Source organism: Budorcas taxicolor, chromosome 3 (genome assembly GCF_023091745.1).
Source record: "Budorcas taxicolor isolate Tak-1 chromosome 3, Takin1.1, whole genome shotgun sequence".
Taxonomy (NCBI): Eukaryota; Metazoa; Chordata; class Mammalia; order Artiodactyla; family Bovidae; genus Budorcas; species Budorcas taxicolor.
This window is the reverse complement of record NC_068912.1, coordinates 23,377,213-23,398,031: the sequence shown is the minus strand read 5'-3', so window position 1 is coordinate 23,398,031 and position 20,819 is coordinate 23,377,213. Positions and strand designations below refer to the sequence as shown.

Sequence of the window (20,819 nt, the reverse complement as noted above, 5' to 3'; positions counted from 1 at the left end):
TGGAGGAGGGTATGTAGGGGGAGAGTAGCAAGGGAAAAAAGTAAAAGAGAGCAGGAGAGGGGCTCCAAATTACTCAGGGCCTTGGGCCTTATGGACTAATGAACGCACTTAGCCTTTCAGTCTTAGATAGGAAGCCACTGGTGGTTTCCAGCAGAGGAGTAATCTGATATCTTAAAAGGCTCACTGTGGCTGCTCTGCTAAGTATCACTGCTATTAGGGGAGCAAGGGTGGGAGCAAGGAGACCAGTTAAAGGACTATTCAAATAGCTTAGGGGAGGGACTTCCCTGGTGTCCTGTGGCTAAGACTCTGGGCTCCCAGTGCAGGGGACCTGCATTCAATCCCTGTTCAGGGAACTAGATACCACATGCCACAATTAATGATTCTACATGCCACGACTAAGACCCAGCACAGCCAAATAAATATTAAATAAATAAAAGCACTTAAAAAAAAATTAGCTTAAGGGAAAGATCACAGTATCTTGGGCCAGAGTGGCAAAGGTACCAGCGGCGGTGGTGGTAGATAGATTCTCTGTATGTATTGAAAATAGAATTAGGCAGATTTATAGACAGGTGAGATGATGTGTGTGAAAAAGAAGGGTCAAGAATAATTCAAAGTTTGGAGCCCAAACAACTCCAAATATTGGTGATTACAAACTGAAATGCAATCCAAAGAGGAAGAAACATGTGCTGGGAAAAATCAGGAATTCAGCTTTATATATCATGGGTGTGAGGTATCTGCATTCAACTGGAGATTTCTACTAGGAGGTTAGATATAGATTGGAATTCAGGAGAAAGATCAAGATGGGCATATAAACTTAGAAATTTAAGTACATAAAACATCACTTTTCTGGTCTTCACTCTAGAAGATGTAGTTTCTTTGGAACCATTAAAACCAACTATTTTATGTTATTGGAAAATTATGAAAATAATATAAGCAAGCTAGCCCATATTAAACAGATCAAATCAGCAAAAAAGAAATATATATACAGTACTTATCTGTTCACTGAAGTGAACTGAAAGTCGCTCAGTCATGTCCAATTCATTGTGACCCCATGGACTATACAGTCCATGGATTTCTCTAGGCCAGAATACTGGAGTGGGTAGCCTTTCCCTTCTCCAGGGGATCTTCCCAACCCTAAGGATCAAACCCAGGTCTCCCGCATTGCAGGCGGATTCTTTACCAGCTGAGCCATAAGGGAAGCCCACTGGAGTGGGCAGCCTATCTCTTCTCCAGCGGATCTTCCTGACCCAGGAATTGAACCAGGGTCTCCTGCATTGCAGGTGGATTCTTTACCAACTGAGCTACCAGGGAAACCCTACTTAACAAATATTTACAGAGTACTTCCTAAATATTCTGCAATGAGAATATGAAGACAGAAAGGGTGCCTTGCCAGCCCTCAAGACACTCTAGTCTGATTGAGGCGATTGTATACTGTACACTGGAATGAATGAACTGGAGAGGTCTTCTTGGCAACTGTGGGAGCTGAAAGAATGTAGAAAGGCATTTCAGTCATTGACCCTTGGGCAGCTTACAGACTGTTGGGTTGGTCAAAAGTTCGCTGGGGTTTTTCTATAAGATGTTATGAAAAATCCTGAATGAATTTTTTGGCTAACCCAATAGTTAGACAGACACATGAACAGTTAAAAGCTCTAAAATGTGTAAATAAACCCGCAGGACAGTAGAAAAGCAATACCATGAGGCATTGCCAAATGTTAATATTTGCCTTAGGTGCTCAAGAGGAAAATTTTTCCAGTCTGGCTAGCAGGGAAGGCTTTGAGTGAAATATGAACTTGAAAAAAGGACTTGAAACGAGAGGCAAGCTGTCTTGAGAGGGTGTGATGGTTTTTCTTTTATGCTAGTAGTGACGAGATGCCTGTGAAGGGGTTTTAAGTAAGACTTAAGTTTTGACAATAATGTTTTCAAAATAATGAAGTTTTTCTAGCTGTAATAAGAAGAGATGGCTGGATGAATTCTGGCAGAGAGGATAGATAACTGTTGCAAAAGTTTTTGCTTTTGTGGATTATTGTGGGAATGTTGTGGGAATGGCACATTCAAGTTGAACTAACTAGCAAAGAGTTGGTTGCCTATGTAGGGCTAGATTTTGGGTGACACAGCTTGGTTTGGGATTTGGGGACTGTTTGGGAGGCAAAAATGATAGCCCTAAAAGTGGACAAAATCTCTAAGGGAGAAAATGTGAAAAGAAAAAAATCAGAAGGCTAAGGACTATTTGTCATTTAAGCAATAGCGTTAAAGAGCCAGGAAATTTAAAAATATATATACAGAAGAGGCTAGAGAGATAGGAAAAGAACAAGGGATCACAGAGTTCAAGAGGAAATAGGGTTAATGTGAAGAAAGAAATACCTAGGTTGGATAAGAACACCTGTGTTCATATTCAATTTTTCTTTCCATAAAGGTTCTATATAATTATCTTATATGACGAAAGAGTCCAAGTAGACATCAAAAGCACGACTAAACACTAATCTAGAATCTGGTATCTGGTTCCCCTGTGCAAAATGCGGTCTTCCCTCATGGCTCAGGCAGTAAAGTATCCTCCTGCAATGCAGGAGATCTGGGTTCGATCCCTGGATCAGGAAGATACTCTGAAAATGGGAATGGCAACCCACTCCAGTATTCTTGCCTGGAGAATCCCATGGACAGAGGAGCCTGGTGGGCTGCAGTCCATAGGGTCACAAATAGTCAGACATGATTGAGTGACTAAGCATGCATGCACATTCAAAATGGAGGTAATAATAACTAGCTTATTCCTCTAGAAGCTTAGACCAGGATAAGGCCTTAAAAATCACCTGGTTTCAACTACCTCATACTTTTATGTGGACAGTTAGGCCTCTGGAGAAGTATACTCCCAAGGTCATATAGTTATTTAGTAACAGAGGTGGGACCAGAAAAAGGATCTTTTTGAGTTTTAACTTAGACTTTTCTCTTCCTCACTGTCTCTGCCTAAGCCTAGATGACATTCATTTATTCTAAAAGCACTGATTTAATGGAAATAGCTAAATACATTTTAAATGTGCATTTTTAAAAAATGAAGACTATATTGTCTTAAGTTACCAGTGGTCTAGGTAAGAAATGTGTTGTCTACTTATCATTCAAATCCGTTCAAGAGAAAATGCTCAGTCATGTCCATCTCTCTGTGGCCCCATGGACAGCAGCCTGCTAGCCACCTCTGTCCATGGGATTTCCCAGGCAAGAATACTGGAGTGGGTTGCCATTTCCTCCGCCAGGATTTGAGAGAATGCTCAGTTCTAACTGTGGCTCCTGAGTCCACTTTATTCACTCATTTTTATCTTTCAGAGTAAATTGCAAGTGCAATTTCTAGTCGAAGCTTTCTTTCTCTCACTATCCCAGTTTAAATGAATCACTCCTTCTTCTGGGTTCCCATAGATTCAGTATTTTTCAAAGCTTCCAGACAAAATTTATTAGTAGGTCTTGAAATCAATTCAGTGGGTCACTCCCAAAAAGAAAAATGAAATAAAAAATATCAAAGTACATCCATCCCACAGAGTGCTGGCTAACATTACTTTGGGGAATTTGTGCTTCAGTTGTGTGTGTGTGTGTGTGTGTGTGTGCATGCACTGGACTTCAGTATGAAGTGTAAAAAGTTTAAAGAACACAGGCCATAGCATAAAACACATGCATACATGCATGCTAAGCCACTGAAGTCATGTTCTATGGACTGTAGCACCCCAGGCTCCTCTGTCCATGGGATCCTCCAGGCAAGAATACTGGTGTAGGTTGCCATGCCATCTCCCAGGGGATTAACCCATGCCTTTTACATCTACTGCATTGGCAGTTGGATTCTTTATCACTCATGCCACCTGGGAAGCTGAAAACATATGCATCTATGTCTATATGGCCACCTATCTCTTGGAAGGTTGGGTCTGTCTTCATCTTTGTATCCCTCTTGCTCAACGTATCACCTACTGTGTACAAAGGGGATGTTGATTGGAATTATTATGTATAAAGAATTAGACGAATGAAGAGAAGGTAGTGTGGAGAGGAAATGACTACTTGAATTAAGTGTAAACTTTTGTTTTCTTTACTTTGAATGTTAATATCGCTTTTTTTTTTTTTTTTTTTTTTTACGCTAGTATTATTGCAACCAAGAACCTGCGTTTGGTATCTGTGCTGTGGAGTTGTCTCCCAGTCACCTTCAATGTCCCGTGTGGTGTGGTATAAATAATACTTCCTGCTAATGTTGCAGCTGTCATTCAAGGATCTTAAATTGCTTTAGGAGTAGGATCTGGTGATGAGTGCCTGGCTCCACTTGGCAGGTGCTGGAGTTAAGAACTAGTGACTGGGTGAAATCTCTGGGCTCCAGTCTGACGCCTCCCTTCATCACCTCCCACCGTCTTTTTCTCCCTCATCCCTTAGAGGGAGTAGCCTTTGACCCTGCCTCTTGGAGCTGGTGTAGCTGGTAGAGAGTTTGCAAAGATTTCACTGAACTGGAAGATTGGCCCTTTCTTTGGAGGTAGCTCAGGTGTGTGGACTTCCCAGTGGTAGTTCAGTGATAAAGAATCTGCCTGCCAGTGCAGGAAACACAGGTTTGATCCCTGGGTTGGAAAGATCTCCTGGAGAAGGAAATAGCAACCTATTCCAGTATCCTTGCCTAGGAAATCCCATGGACAGAGGACCCATGGGGTCACAGACAGTCAAACATGACTGAGCATGCAGAGGCATGTATGCACACATGCACACACGTAGGTGTAGGGGTAGGTGAGCAGGATAAGAAAGGCCATTTCTCACTGCCTCAAGGCTTGAAAGGTCCAGGGAGAAAACCTGGGAAGGAACTGATTAGAGGTGCGCTTCTGGGTATCAAAGGAAATTAGAAACCCCTCTGATGAGTCCTTCTTGAAGATTTGTACCTGATAGGAAGGGGATATTCCATACATGGTCACCATTCTGTGGGCCATTTTGTATACTTGCAATCCAACCATCACCTTGAATTACTCCCCTTCCCCATTTCCTGGGAGCTTCTGGGGCGTCCGCCCCCTCTCTTTTAGGAGAAACTGTTAACTGCTTACAGTTGGGCCTGGGAGACTCTGCAAGAGTGAGAGCCGAGTCCTAGCTAGGAGTCAGGTTACACCACTTGTGTTTGAGTTCACGCAGCATGTTCCTCTGTCAGGGATTCCGCAAATATCTCCCGAGGTAAAAAAGGAAAGCGGGTGCGCTCCAGCACCCAGAGCAGCGAGCCCAGGCCCAAGTGCGGGAGGCAGCCAGCCGCCAGGGCCATGTCGCCGTAGCCCCGCAGTGTGGCCGCCGGCTCGCTTCATGCCGCGGTGCAGCTGCACCACGTTCCTGGGCTGAGGGGGGCAACCGGGCACGTGCTGCTCCCCATGGGTTGCCCACCATGTCTAATGGATATCGCACTCTGTCCCAGCACCTCAATGACCTGAAGAAGGAGAACTTCAGCCTCAAGCTGCGCATCTACTTCCTGGAGGAGCGCATGCAGCAGAAGTATGAGGCCAGCCGGGAGGACATCTACAAGCGGGTGAGTGCTGGGGGGGCTGCCACTCCGCTGGGGCGGCGGGGGGCCAGTGTGGACACATCAAGATGCCGGGTTGTTCCTATGTTCATCCTCATGCTGTGTGAACTAGCGAGGGAGGCGGTTCTGGCCGGCTTTGGTCACCTTCATGCCTCCTGACCTTGGACAAGCCCATTTCGCCTCTTTTATTTCCTACTCTCCTACTCTGTAAAAATAGGGAGTGGGATTAAATCAGAGGCTCCCAAAGTCTGGTGTGGAACTGTGGAGACAAGCACCTTGGGAGCTGCTTTCTAAGTGTAGCTACATTCCTGACTCACCCCCAGGGATTCTGATTTAGTAAGGGAGGGGGAACTTAGAAACCAGCATTTTAAAACAACCCCTGGAGGAGACTGAAGCTGGTAGTTTTTAAGTCCCATGCTCTGCTTAGAGCAGGGAGCCTTCTAGCTCTGTCTGGCACATGGGGGCAGGAAATGATGCCATGGGGGAAAAGGCAGGGATGGAGGACATTTCTCTTCCTTGAGAAATCCATGATTTGTTTTTGAAGATGATTATTCAGATGAATTTCTAGGACAAAATGTAAGGCGTTTTCATCTTTCGGAGTAGTTCACCTTAGAATGAAGAATGGGTATTGATGGAATGAACAGCCTGTTGGCCTTGGGTGGGGTGTGAGAGGGAATGGCAGCTTCCCTGGAAGGGAGGACCATCTTAATTGATGGGTGAATGGGGTGGGGAAGGAAGACTCGGGGGCATTGGCTGAGTTGAGGGTGAGACAGCACCTTGGTAAGAGGACATTAGGCTATGGTTTACAAGGATTAAGCTTCCTAACTGGTTGCCACAATGTTAGTTTCCTTAGCTTTCTTAGTGTCTGGGCAAGCGGAAACTCAAGTGGCCAGAGTGACCTGGAGCTGATGGCCTCTGACTTTATCAGAGATCCTGAATCTCCAGCTGTTCATACCAGAAGAGTATATGAATATTACCATTGTCTATGTGTGCCCTATCCTGTTGAGAAGAAGGTTGGGATGCATTACAGGATGCTAGATAATGCTTTGGATCAGAGGAATAACTGGTGTCTGAGACCCAAACCACTCTTTGGTAAATTCAACTATTATGAGCAGCTAAATCTGAGGCATTTAGCTCTATTTTCTGTCTTTCCTGGATTTCTATGTTTTAACCTGAATTTTCCTGAAATTGATCAGACTCATCTTTCATCTTTTATGTGGCTATATAGTGAGGTGGGCTTCCCTGGTGGCTCAGCTGGTAAAGAATCTGCCCTCAGTGCAGGAGACCTGTGTTGGAAAGATCCTCTGGAGAAGGGAAAGGCTACCCCACTCCAGTAATCTGGCCTGGAGAATTCCATGGACTATAGTCGCAAAAAGTCGGACACAACTAAGCGACTTTCACTTTCATGAGTGTGCCTCAGTGGAACTGCTGGTAGTCAAGGAGGATATTGCCAAGTGAGCACTGGTAACAGAGAGAGGAAGAAGGGGAGCATGAGTAGCAGTATTTGCCTTAGAGTAGGAATAGTGAATAAATTTGCTCACTGTGCAGAGAAAGGAAAATTTTCCTACTAACTGTCTCTAAAGCAAGGCAGAAGGACGGGACAATTTCTTAGATAATTTGAGAGAGAGGATTTTTTTTTAGCTTGAATCAAGTGACTGTTTGAGTCATTTCATCTCATTTAGTCTCACCCCCTGCTCTGCAGTGGCTAAGGAGACAGTCTTCAGGGAAACTTTGGGTCCGTGTGAGAGGGCACCATTGCTTTCCTGGAGAAGTGTGATTAAGATTATAGCGACTTGTTAGGTGGTCCAATGGTTAGGACTCTGTGCTTCCAATGCAGGGGGCGAGGGTCCCATCCCTGGTTGGGGAACTAACATCCCACAAACCATGAGGTACAACCAAAAAAAAAAAGATTATAGAAGCTGCATGGGAGACTGGTCTGGGGGTAAGAGAACATCGTCATGTGCAGAGGTGAGAACCCTTTTGTTAGACTCCAGTATTTCCATGAGGTTTCTCAGGTGGTGCTAGTGGTAAAGAATCTGCCTGCCAATTAAGGAAACGTGAGAGACGTGGGTTCGATCCCTGGATGGGGAAGATCCTCTGGAAGCGGGCATGGCAACCCACTGCAGTATTCTTGCCTGGAGAATCCCATGGACAGAGGAGCCTAGGGGGCTACAGTCCATGGGGTTGCAAAGTCATGTCGACTGAAGCAACTTAGCACACACGCACACAATGCCATGAGTCCCACTCAGGTGGTAAAAAGGGCCCTGCCCCTTTTTGGTCATAAAAGCAGAGTAATCAGGCAGCTACTGGCCTCATATAATTTGGGGAATCTTAAACCTTGTGGGGTCACAAAGGGACTAACACGGTTAAATGTGAAACACATGTGTGGGAATATCTGAGGGTGAGATTAAAAGAACCAAACTGCTCCGTTTTAAAATATCACAACTATTACTACTAGTAGGCATACAGCTACCGCCTACTTGAGTATTCTGTACTCCCTCCTTTCACTTCTCATCATACCTTTATTCCATTCACCTGTCAGATCACTCATCCCATTTTGCTGTGATTATTTGGGAAGCACCAACAGCTTAGGTTAACATGCCTTCATTTGGGAAGCAAAACACATAAAGCCTTTATCAATCATTAACATCATAGTTGAAATTAGTTTATCATACTTTGTAGTGATGAGGGATTGATAGAAATCAGGGCAGTTCCACTTTGACAGAAGGATAAAGGATTAGAAAACCAGAAATCAGGAGCCCTGGACAGCCAGAGACCTGGGTGAGTTACTTAGCCTTTCTGAGCCTCTTCCAGTTCCTGCAGGACTGGCATTAAGAGTAATGCACAGCACCATAGGCACTGAAGGTTATCTGTTGAGGGTATGAATAAATAACCACCATAATGATTAAATAAGGAGACATATCAAAGCACTCTGTGAGCTTTATCGCATTATACATATATGAGAGGGCAGTAGTTGTATGCCTACTGGTAGTAATAGTTATGATATTTTAAAATGAAGCAGTTTGGTTCTTTTAATCTCACCCTCAGATATTCCCATGCATATGTTTCACATTTAACTGTGTTAGTCCCTTTGTGACCCCACAAGGTCAGGACCATGAATTAGCAGCCATGTTGGCAGAGACAAGGAGAGTGATATGTGATGCGTCACATGGTAAGTCAGGTAGTTCAGATAAGGATTTAGAACCCTGTTCTGTGGCTAAACTTAGCTTGATTTTTCTTTAGTGCTGAAAGGACTCTTCTTTAAATGTAGTAAAGGCATTAAATCATACTCAGCTAAGTTAGTCTGCATTAATTTGGGTGTTGTATGCATGGTTCACTTAAAGAAAACTAGTATTTGTGAAACATGTAAGAAAATTCTATTGTGAATAGGAATTATTTTATCATTTTACATATATTTTACTATAGTAAACTTTTGATTTAGTTGTACTGAAGAGTAAAAAATATTGTCTTAGAGACAAGCATGCATTTCACCATGGTGACTATAGGGAATGGAAATATGAGAAACTTTAGGAGAAAAGGACTAGAGAGAGGGTTCTGCCTTTCTCTTTCCAAGTAGCAAGTCCTCCTTTACGTAGCTAATTGAGGGAGAGACTTAAGTAGATATACACAATTCTTAATTGTAAAGGAAGCTACAAGGCTATTTAATTTTAAGAGAAGTTGTAAGAGTTAGTTATATAAAAACTTAAAAGTATCAACTTCAAAGCAAGTAAATGTAAAAGGAGTTAAGGGTTTCTCTCTTTCAAGCTGTTCGGAGAATTAAGAAATAAAATAGTATTAAATTATACATAAGAATTGGTTCTGTGAGACTGGCTACTGTTTGTTGTGTGTTTAAGTTAAACTACCTTTAAGCTTGAACTTTTGTAAATGACTAGACACACAGGTGGAGGCTGCGTACCCTCAGCACAGAACAACTGGGGCATGATTAGGTGCCACCGCCCCCTCATGGTAGCATATATTAATTGTAGGTTCAGAGTGTGGGGTAGACAGTATCTAAAGCACCGAAGGGAGAGATCATTGCAGTACACAGAGCTCCTGATTCTGAAGCAAAGTCAAGTCAGAAAACTGTAAGTGGTCTACAGCTGAGCATGGCCCACTCCCAGGGAGACTGGCTTGTTAGCATTTCTGAACTGCAGCTGCTCTGGTAAATAATTTCTGGGTGGCATCTTGGCGAACTTCCTCGTTGCTGTTGATTATCTAATCCTGCATCTTCTCATGATAGCCAAGTGTGCCGCCGCTAGAAATATGCCCAACCCTGGAATTTATGAAATCCACTGCTGTGTGGTAAACACCCAATCCCCAAACAGCACACTAAAACCTCCGTCCACTGTGTTTTGCCACATGATGACTACTTACTTGTTAAGCTTGTTTGAATTTATTATTATTCAAGGTCGTTTTTAAAAAGACTTAAGGTTCCATTCTATGAATGGAATTTGAAATCTGACAAGGTCAGATCCTGTTGCTTAAGCAACAGGAGAAATTGAATCTTATCATCCTGGACCAAAGAGAGTCTGTGTTGAATATGACATAATTGATGTTGGAAGTTAAAGTGGTTTTGGCCTTTAGGATAGGAGTTGAAAGAGTTGTGTTCTCTTGTTCTGTGGGCTTTAAACTGCCTGACTTCTTTGAGCTGTGGTTTTTCTTCTTTTGAGACTGGATTTTTTTCCTGAGAATACTTTGATGTTTATACATAGCTTATTTCTGCAGCTAGTTTTTTAAAACAGCCCACTGACTTTACTTGCCTACCAAATTTTTATCATCCCTGCTATTCTGCTGTCACTGGGTACAGTCGCTAAGAGTTAGGAACAAGACAGACGTGAGATGAAATCTTGGTTCTACCCCTGGCTACCTGGGTTAACTTAGACAAATACTGGAATTTATCTTTGCTGAAGGGGGTATTGTAATACTTTCTATCTTACAGGGTCTGAAGGAGGATCATATGAGCCTATTAGTTGAAATCAGCACAATGCCTATCACATGGTAGTAAGCCGTCACGTAATTTTTGCTGCTGCTGTGACAAATTGAGAGATGGCAAAATTATCCACATCAGTCCAATTACTGAACATGTTCAATTTGGACCATTTTTTAAATTCTGAATCAGTTTCTTCATCCTCAGTAGTGGACTTGGGACCGTTTGTCTCAATTCTTCATTTTAGTTTGCCCATGTATATAACGTTATGTAATCCAAGTGTCTTTGTAGCAGCAAAGTTACTGGCACCCTCAAATATGAATGTTTCTTTAAAAAAAACCCAGTAAACAAGAAAGGCTGAGTTTGTTAAGTTTTTTAATAAAACATTTTGTTTAGTCATAATACAAAGTCCTTTGCTTTCACAGAAACTATTATTATGACTATGATTGGTCATAATTAAAAATTTTTTATCATCTTTGTTTCATACTTTGTAGCTTGGTCTGGTTCTAAATTCAGCTTATTTAGTTTATTTTTTAAGATCTATGTTTCTTTTTAATGGAGATATAACTAACATATTGCATTAGTTTCAGGTGTACAACATAACGATCCTATATATATATATATATATATACACACATTATATAATGAGATGATCACCACAGTAAATCTAGTTCACATCCATCACCCCACATTTGTTGTTACTGTTCAGTCCTCTGTCGTTTCCAACTCTGCGACCTCATGGACTGTAGTACACCTGTCCTTCCCCATCTCCCGAAGTTTGCTCAAACTCATGTCCATTGAGTTGGTGATGCCATCCAACCATCTCATCCTCTGTCATCCCCTTCTCCTCCTGCCCCCAATCTTTCCCAGCATCAGGGTCTTTTCCAGTGAGTCGGCTCTTCGCACCAGGTGGCCAAAGTATTGGAGCCTCAGCTTCAGCAACAATTCTTCCAGTGAATATTCAGGGTTGATTTCCTTTAGGATTGACTGGTTTGATCTCCAGTCAATCAGCGCACATAGTGATACTTTTTTTCCTTATATGAGAATTTCAAGATTTACTCTCTTTATTGGATTTTTTTTTTTTTTTTTTTGGCTCAGTGACTAATTTTCTTTGGTCCTAAAATGATGTCTTTAGGTTTTGGGAAATGTGATGAGTAATAGTGTACGTACAGACTAGGCCCCCAAAAGTTCAGTGAAGTCCCAAGGAGCTCCATCAGGCCATATAATTGAGGAACCTTGACTTGAACCAATGGAAGGTAATTACAGAAAGACAAGTATCTTTGAGGGATATAAAAATGTAGGGACAGAAGTTTTAGGCTCAGAATACTTGAATTCTGACTCCACCTTTCTCCCACTACATCTCCTCGGCCTGGTTCTTAACTTCATTGAACCTTAGTTTCCTAAGATGGAGGCATGAATTCCTGTCCTGCCCTGCTCCCTATATGTGGACTTGTTTAGTGTGTTAGATGTTCGAAAACTGTAAAGCATTATTGCTACCCTGCATACCTGGAGACTGTGTACCTTCTCGGATTACTGTCTGAAGTGACTGTTGCAGCTGCTGGTGCAGAGTGAGTGGCTTTCTTATATTTAACAGCGCTGACTCTGTCTTCTTTTTATAGTTGGATACCTTGTGTAGTCAGCTGCTCAGTTTTTTCCCCTTATGTTTTACTTATGTGAACATTAAGAAATATGTATAGTAAGGAAGGGGGAAAGGTGAATAAAGAGAGAGAAATAAGGGCTACTTTGGCCAAACTATTTTTAAACATTTCTGTAGAAGTCTGGTATGAACATAGTCTGTGTGTGCTGACTCGTCACTCTCTGCTTTCTGAGGTTCTTGCAGCCTTGCTTGTGATTTCCTCTTCTTTGGTGGAGTAGAAGTAGGAAGAAAGAAGGGAGACTTCATTCATTAAATAGTTGTAACCAGTATTTGTGTTGCTGGTTAAAATTTTTTAAACTTCACACCATTAAAATGGCTTTGGTAAAAACGAAACGGAGACAGAGAATAGCATGTGTTGGTCAGGATGTAGAGAAAGTGGGAACCCTGTGAATAGCTGGTTGGGAATGGAAAATGGTGTCGCTACTGTGGAAAACGGTGTGACAGTTTTTCAAAAAATTGAACATTGAATTATTATATGATGCAGCAATTTCTATTCTAGGTATATACCCAAAATAAGTGAAAGCAGGGATTTGAACAGATCTTTGTACATCCACATTCATAGCAGCACCTTTCACATTAGCCAAAAGGTAAAAGCAACCTAAATATCCATTGGCAGATAAATGGATAAACAAAATGTGGTATATACATACCATGGACTATTGCCTAGCCAAGGAAGCTCTAACACATGAATGAACTTAAAGGATGTTATACCAAGTAAAATAAACTAGTCACAAAGGGATAAATATATGATTTTGCTTATGTGTAGGACCCAGAGCAGTCAGATTCATAGAGACAGAAAATGGTGGTTGCCAGGGTCTGTGGGGAGGTAGGGAATTGGGGATTTATTGTTTAATGGATATAAACTCAGGGGAAAAGTTCTGGAGATGGTTGGTTATACAATATTAATGTATTTAATGCCACTGAACTATATGCTTAAAAATGGTTAAAATAGCAAGTTTTATATTAAGTATATTTTACCACTAAATTTTTTAAAAGCAACTCTCCCATAACTGTCACAGTTCCTTTAAAATTTTGTGAAATCCCTAACAAAAATAACCTAATACCTGTTGGGAAGAGAAATATTTTTCCTTTGAATATTTAACACTTATTCTTTCAATCACTAGGAAATAAATCTAAAACTAAATCTGGGGCCTCATTTAATTTTAAACCACTTTCAACTAGCTCCTTAACTGTGTCTATATAATTTATACTTCTACATGAACTTATCACAAAGCCACTTCTTCTTTCTGTTAGCTATGTATATTCATGTTTACACACTGATAAAAGCAGCATGATATAGTTGAAAAAGTAGGCATTCTAAATTCCTGTCTCAAATGTTTACTTTGTTTATATTATCACCTTAGCCATTCATTTACTCATGTCTGTACACATTCGTTCAGTAATTCAAACATCTATTGACTACTGTACGCCAGTGCTACTGTGCTAAGTGCTGGTGGAGAAAGTTATCAATAAATACATAAAAATGGTATAATAAGGGCTACCATAGAGGTATGTACCAATTGTTCTATAATACTAAGGATGACAAATTCTCCAAGAAAGTCCTTGCCAAGCATGTGAAGTTTGATTTGAATTGTAAGAAATAATAGAACAAGAAATGGGATAAAGCATTTCAGGCAGAAGAAGCAGTATTTATAAGGGCATAGAAGCTTGAAAAGGTGATTCCCTGTTGGCTCAGACAGTAAAGAGTCTGCCTGCAATTTGGGAGACCTGCGTTTGATCCCTAGGTTGGGAAGATCCCCCGGAGAAGGAAATGGCAACCCACTCCAGTATTCTTGCCTGGAAAATCCCATACTCGGGGGAGCCTGCTGGGCTATAGCCTGGCAGAGTTGCAAAGAGTCAGACATGACTGAGCGACTAACACTCTGGAAGCTTGAAAAAGCATTGCATGCTTAGCACACTTCAGATCTTTCAATATCAGTAGAACTTGTGGTGGTAAGGTAAGACTGGAAAAGTAAGCAGGAGACAGATAATGGGGAGCTTTGGATTCATCCATTCATGTATTAATAAACATTATTTTGGTGCCTACTATATTCCAAGCACTGTGCTAGAAGTTGGGGCTTCAAACATACATAAGATGCAAGTGATAACAGTCTGATAGGAGGCAGTGATAGAGATCATATAAGAACTCAAATGAGGCCTCTCTAACCCAACTGAATAGAACAGACTGAAGGAAAATCTACGAAGGATTCTTTGAGGACCCCTGAGCTTTATCTTCAAAGGAGAGTAAGCATTGGTTAGTCAGTGAGAGAGAGGAGGTGGTAAAAGGAAAGAAGCAAAAGCTTAAAATAAGACAAGAAACCACATAGTGTGCATGTGTGTATGGAGAATTCTAAGTGGTCTTTTGTTGCTAAATTTGAGTTCTCAACATAGAATTAAGCTGACGGGTGTGATGGACATAATCCTTTGTGCTGCTTTAAAGACTGTAGACTTCATCCTGAGGAGGGCAGGTAGGAAGTCATTTATGGACCTTAATGTTGAGACAGTCCGAAAGTGGGTTGGAAAAGAATTTCCAGACACAGAGAATTTCAGAAGGGAGTGAGTTTATTAAGAACAAAGAGCAGAGATAATGTGGGCACTGCAATCACAGCGGGCCAACCTCCTGACAGATTAGGGGAAGCCGATGCTTTTCATAGGTTAGTAGGCAGTTTTTGTAACCTCTGGACAAAATTCCTGCAGGAAGGTTGGCATTAGGTGATTGGTTAGGGCACTACTGGATGACTACTGGAGTGGGCATTTTTGCCTAATTTGGGGTCAGGAAGCCTGCTGAGCACCGGGGCTTTTGGCAACAGTTACAGATGGCTCAGTCAGCTTCAGAGGTGACCGTGGTTCTGGGCTTCAGTTCTGTGGCCTTGGTACAAGGTCTCGCACCTGTGGCCTTGGGGCAGGACTCCATACTTAAGCAGGAAGCATGCTAGATCCTTCTGGTGGGAGAGGAAGGTGGATTCAAGGATGATAATACAGGAAGTCAGGAAAACAGAGAGGCCAACCAAGAGATGATGTGGGCCTAAATGAAGGCCGTGGCAGTAGGAATGGAGGGGAGGGAGCTGGTCTATGAAATGTTTGGGAGGTAAAATACCTGTAGGACTTGGTAATGGATGAGGGTGGAGGGCAAGGAACCAAGAAGACAGCCAGGTTTCTGGCTTTGACAAGTGGCTTTTTCTGGGTCTCTGGTTTTTAATGTATAAAATGTGTGGGCCGGACTGGGATTGACACTGATGTTTCTCCCCAGCTCTGAAGTTCTGTGATTTTGAGCAGCCTCTTTGGATACTCTTGCCCTAGCTAAGATAGCCACTTCCCTTCTCCCAGTCCCCCTGATGCTGACTTGGAAAGTGAGGTGCCAGCAGAACTGAGATGGCTTTAAGACTGCCAGCCAATGTCAGGAAAACCTAGTGCTGTTACCAGGTAGCTGCAGTTATAATTAGCCCAGTTGCTAGGGAAAACTTGAGATTCAGTAAGCATGGACTGCCAGAAACAGCTTTTCCCAACTGGATGAATTTGTTTGCAAGAACAAAGAGGATATGGATGGAATGTTTTTCATATGCTTTTGGAGAATTCAGTTTTTGCCCAGTGTATAGAATCTGTTAAAAGCAGAAAATAGGTTTGTGCTTGGGCTACTTAACATCTTGTCTGTGGTAGTGAGTGGATCTGAAAATTCTGCTTTGGTATATATTTGGAAAGCTGCAAAATTACTTTCACTTGAAGGGAGATAAGTAAGAACATAGAATCACAGTTTAGAGTTGTAAAAGATCCTGGAGATAACCCCCTTCACATTTTTAGGAAGGCCTTTTATTTTAAAATAACTTTAGACATACAGAATAGTTGCAAAAATATAGAGTTCCTATATATTGTATTTACTTTGAGGGCAGGAGGAGAAGGGGGTGACACAGGATGAGATGGTTGGATGGCATCACTGACTCAGTGGACTTGAGTTTGAACAAACTCCAGGAGATAGTAAAGGACAGGGAAGCCTGGCATGTTCTAGTCATGGGGTTGCAAAGAGTTGGACATGACTTAACAACTGGACAACAACAACAGCTTTCCCAAATGAATAAATCTTTTATTTTAAATGTGATGAGGCTGAGGCTCAGAATAGTAAAGTAACTTGCCTAAGATCACACAGCAACTTAACCATCAGGTTGAACCTGGAATCCAGGAAGCCTTGCTTCCTGTTCAGGCACTTGCAATGACTTTCTTGGCCTTCAGCAAAAGCTCAAGGAATCTATATGCTTATCAGAAGTTTAGACTTTCTTTCCTTTTGTATTACTGGCCTAAAATAGAGTATATACAGCAGAAGCAAGAGTTCTTCACTGATAATTGATTCTGTATCCTGTGCCTGCTATCAAAAGAAAATATTTAGTTATTCAGCCTACATACCCCTTCTGTAGGCATTTCAAGCCATTGGGAACTTTGATGGCAGGAGGCAGTGGGTTATGCTTCCTCCTCTGGCCCCTGCCATCTCATCTAAGCAAATTCAACCTCCCAGAGAAATGAGGTTCTGTTGACCATGAAGAAGGTACTGAGCAGGGGGCTGGTGCAAACTGGAAGGGGGCCTACCCTATCGTGTTAGGTAGCAGCTAATCCACCCACACACTGAAAGACAGCAATCTAGCTTGGTACGTGCTGTTCTGTAGAGAGCTAAGTAATAGTCAGGTGGCTCTTTGCCAGGCAACTTTAGAAAAGACTTTGGGCTGCACTGGGCAGTTATCATCCCTGTTATTTGGAAACTTGGCTCCAAGAGGTTGGGAGTGAATGAAAGGCACCGGCTGCCTTGTCACGCCAGCTTTTCATCTCTCACCCTCACATAAGGTCCCACTGGCATGCAGGGCAGGAATCCACCTCTTTCTGTACACACAGCCGTAGCCACATGGAGGCTTGAGGAGGAAGCTGTTCTCTGAGGCCCTGGGGTGGGTGGAGCAAGGCTGTCAGCATAAGGACCATGACCTGGAGCTGCCAAAGAGGTTCTGGGCCACTGTCTGAGTGCCTGAAGTAGGCTAGTCCTTCCAGGTCACTTTTCTTTGATAGATTTCAGAGCTTCCTCCTGAGGCCTCATAGGTGACTTGCCACTCCAAGACATACTCCATCAGACTCCTCTATCGTGACTCTCTCTAGTCAAGCACCGTACGAACATAACCCTTGTCCTCCCACCCAGCACAGCTCAACTGATGTCATGATGTGTTGCCGTCACTCTTTACAGTCAGGAGCAGCAGAGTCCAGAGCTGGATCCTAGAGTCTTCTGGCACAGAAATCAAACAATGGTGCTGGACCTCCGGGGCTTGGAGAAGGAGATCCCTTAGAGGCAGGGAGCAGTCTCCATTGAAGTCTTATTTTTCTCTCCCATTCCTTCCAGGCTATGGGATTATGAAGACTCAGAGAACTCGGAGTCAGAATAGTAGTACTGGTCCCTGTCAGTCTCTCCAAAGCTGGGGATGAGTAGAGAGGTTCCTTAAGCTATGGAAAGCTTGGTTTGTAGGAGTCACTTGGGGGCTTGCCTGAACTGCTGCAGGTGGAGGGTGGTAATCAGAAACAGAACACCACCTCATGCTTTCTCTACCTTCCTTTGACACTCAGGGCTCACTTCCTAATTCTTCCCTCATTCCTCTCCTATTCTCCCTACTTCTTCAAGGTGTCCAAGTATGTCACCAGTGTCTAAGGGTCTTGATAGGCTGTGCTTAGCTGCTCAGTCATGTCCGACTCTTTGCGACCTCATGGATTGTAGCCTGCCAATCTGTCCCTGTCCATAGGGATTCTCCAGGCAAGAACACTAGAGTGGGTTGCTGTGCCCTCCTTCAGGGGATCTTCCCAACCAGGGATCCAGCTCACATCTCGTATGCCTACCTACATGCACATGGAAAATAAATGCTAAATGCTTTGCTTTAAACCCTATGGAGGAGGGAGTCCATTTAGTATTTACTATGTATCAGGCACTATGCTATACACTTCACATATATTTAAACTGCATAATAGCTCCATGAAGTTAGTGTCTTGTCCCATTTTCACAGAACCAAATTTGCCATTAATAACCTCAGGGGAGTATACCTGATATCCTAGCAGCTGCATGGCCTAAATTCAGTTAATAAGCAAGGTCTTGGCACATCCTTTAGAATCTAAAGTTAGTTACTCGTTCAAATGCAAATGATTTTTTTTGGTGAATAACTCTACATTGTATTAAGGTCTGACTGAAGACAAAAGAAAGATCTCTAGTGAAATGATATCCATTTTCATGGTGCTTTTCACCAAGATTGTGGCAGGAAGTAGTGGCGTTGTCTCATTGATGAATCTGCCCTAAAAGGTGGCATTGACCTTATTTTACTCGTTTAACAGATACAAATTGCCTTGTGGAACATAGTAGAAACTGGGCTGTCCTTATCCCCGTACACTGCCCTGGCAGACTTGAGCTGTATAGACCTCCAGAAATTGAGAGGAAATTGGGAAATAGTCAATCTTAAAAAATAAAAAATGAGGCTTATGATAATAGGGCAGTGGAATTGGGATTTTTAATTTAGAGACTCAGAGGTCACCTAATAGTAAATTTTAGAAGCCTCGGTATGTGACAGTGATTAGCTATGTTCTGTCTCTGCAAGAATAAAAATAATTGATCCTAGTTGAAATTTAAGCATTAGTCCTCATTCATTTGAAAATATTTAGGAATGCCTGCTGTGTTCCAGGTGCTATGGGAGGTGATTGGAATATATTTATATTAATATATACAGTTTGTGTGTGTATATATGTGTATGTATATATTTACATATAAATGAACAAAACAGATGAGCATATCTACCCTCATGGAATTTATATTCTACTGTGAGGAAACAGACAATAAATAGTAAATATTAAATAACATATGTAGAATGCTGGAAAGTGAGAAGTTCTCATGGTGAGGTAAAAGTAGCATACGGAGGTTAAAAAGCACAAGAGTAGAGGGCAGGTTATAGCATTAAAGTGTAGTCAGGAGAGGCCACATTTAGAAAGTGATTTTTAAAACATATACATATTTGTTATCTCACAGTTTACATGAGTCCGTAGTTCAGGCACAGCTTTTTTTTTCCAGATTTTTTTGGCTGCACTGGGTCTTAGTTACAGTGGCAGGATCTTGCTCTGTGACCAGGGATGGAACCTGGGCCCCCTGCATTGGGAGCATGGAGTCTTAGTCACTTGACCACCAGGGAAGTCCTCACGCACAGTTTAGCCAACTTTCCTGCCTAGGACCTCACGAGGCTACAATCAAAGAATTGGCCATTCTGAATTCTCATCTGGAGGCTTGACTATGGAAGAATCTGCCTCTGAGCTCACTCAAGTTGTTGGCAGAATTTATTTCCTTGTAGGACTAAGGGCTCAGACTTCTTGCTGGATCTTGGCTAGAGCTGCCCACAGTTCTTTGAAGCCTTGTATTGTTCCTTGCCACGTGGACTTTCCCCACGTGTTTGCTTACTTCATCAAGTCAGCAAGGAGAAGCTCCAGGGGAAGTCAGTCACCTTTGCCGTATGCTATCGGTTGAAAGCAAGTTGCACACCCTGCCAAACTTCAGGGGGGTGGGGATTTCGCAAAAACATGAACATGAAGGCACGGATCATGGGGAGCCCTGTTAGAGTCTGCCCACCACATGATCCTCCCGTATCTTTTTGCAACTTTGTTTTACAGATGTGAGAAGGGATGGGAGTCGATAAACATGAAGGAAGATTTATGCCTGTGTTTTACTGCTGAAGCATTGACAGCCCTTAAGGCTGGCCTGAGGCAGTGACTCCACCTCACTGGTGGTCCTGGTGCTGAGCTCCTTACTCACCCTTTGTACTTGGTGATTTGCATGGCCATTTCCTTTATCAGTTCTGCTTTCCTTTCATCTTTTTTAAATCAACTTAATAAAGTGTACAGTTTGAAGTTTAACCAATATATACACCCATGTAACAATTATCCCACAACTGAAACATTTCCATCCCCCTCTAAAGCTGCCGTGGGTCCCGCTGGTGCCAGTTTTTTTACATCTTGGACTGCTGAAAACCACCGATCTGCTTTCCATCTACAGCTTCAGTTCAGTTCAGTTCAGTTCAGTCGCTCAGTCTACAGCTTAGTTTTTATCTGTTCTAGCATTTTGTGTGAGTAGAATCATATAGAGTCTAGAGTTGGGCTTCTTTCACTTAGCATAATGGTTTTGATGTTCACCCATGTTATTTGTCAGTAGTTTACTCCTTTTTAACACTACAGATTGCTAAGGGAATAAGATCTACCAATGCAGAAGATAAAAGGATCAAAGACTAAGCCCCAGATTATGTTGATAGTTTGAGGAAAGGAGGAAGAATCAGCAAAGGAAATGGAGAATATGTAACTGGTGAAGTGGGAAGAAAACCCACAGAGTGCAGATCCCAGAAGCCAAGTGAAGAGAACATACAATGAAAGAGAGAGGGAGCGACCTTTTAAAATGCTGCTCATTGCTCAAGTGCATGATGACTAAGAACTGACCTTTGGATTTTGCAACATGTTTCCGTAGAGTGGTGGCGGCAAAAGCCTGACTGCAGTCAGTTTAACAAAAAAATGGGAGGAGAGGAATTGGAGTCGATGAGTTGTGTAGAGTTGACTGATTGTGTTGAGTTTTGTTGCAAAGGAGAGCAAAGAAATGGAACAGTGACAAGGGTAAAGAGTCCACAGAAGACTTTTTAAAAGATAAATGAATAATAATAGCATGTTGTTTACCAATAGAATTTTCCAATACAAAGTGA

At 42.3% G+C, this 20,819-nt stretch overlaps 1 protein-coding gene across 5 annotated transcripts in view; it reads left to right on the top strand.

The window, feature by feature from the left end:
- PDE4DIP (phosphodiesterase 4D interacting protein) overlaps positions 1-20,819 on the top strand; it is a 203,936-nt gene that overhangs the window by 49,535 nt on the left and 133,582 nt on the right. For 2 of the 5 annotated variants that reach the window (XM_052637981.1, XM_052637980.1), the window contains exon 4: positions 5,399-5,509. In XM_052637981.1, the coding sequence (XP_052493941.1) occupies positions 5,399-5,509 (111 nt within the window). Of the gene's footprint in view, positions 1-5,149; positions 5,167-5,204; positions 5,510-20,819 lie in introns of those variants that run through there. The other 3 variants (XM_052637983.1, XM_052637984.1, XM_052637982.1) reach the window with 2 other exon arrangements.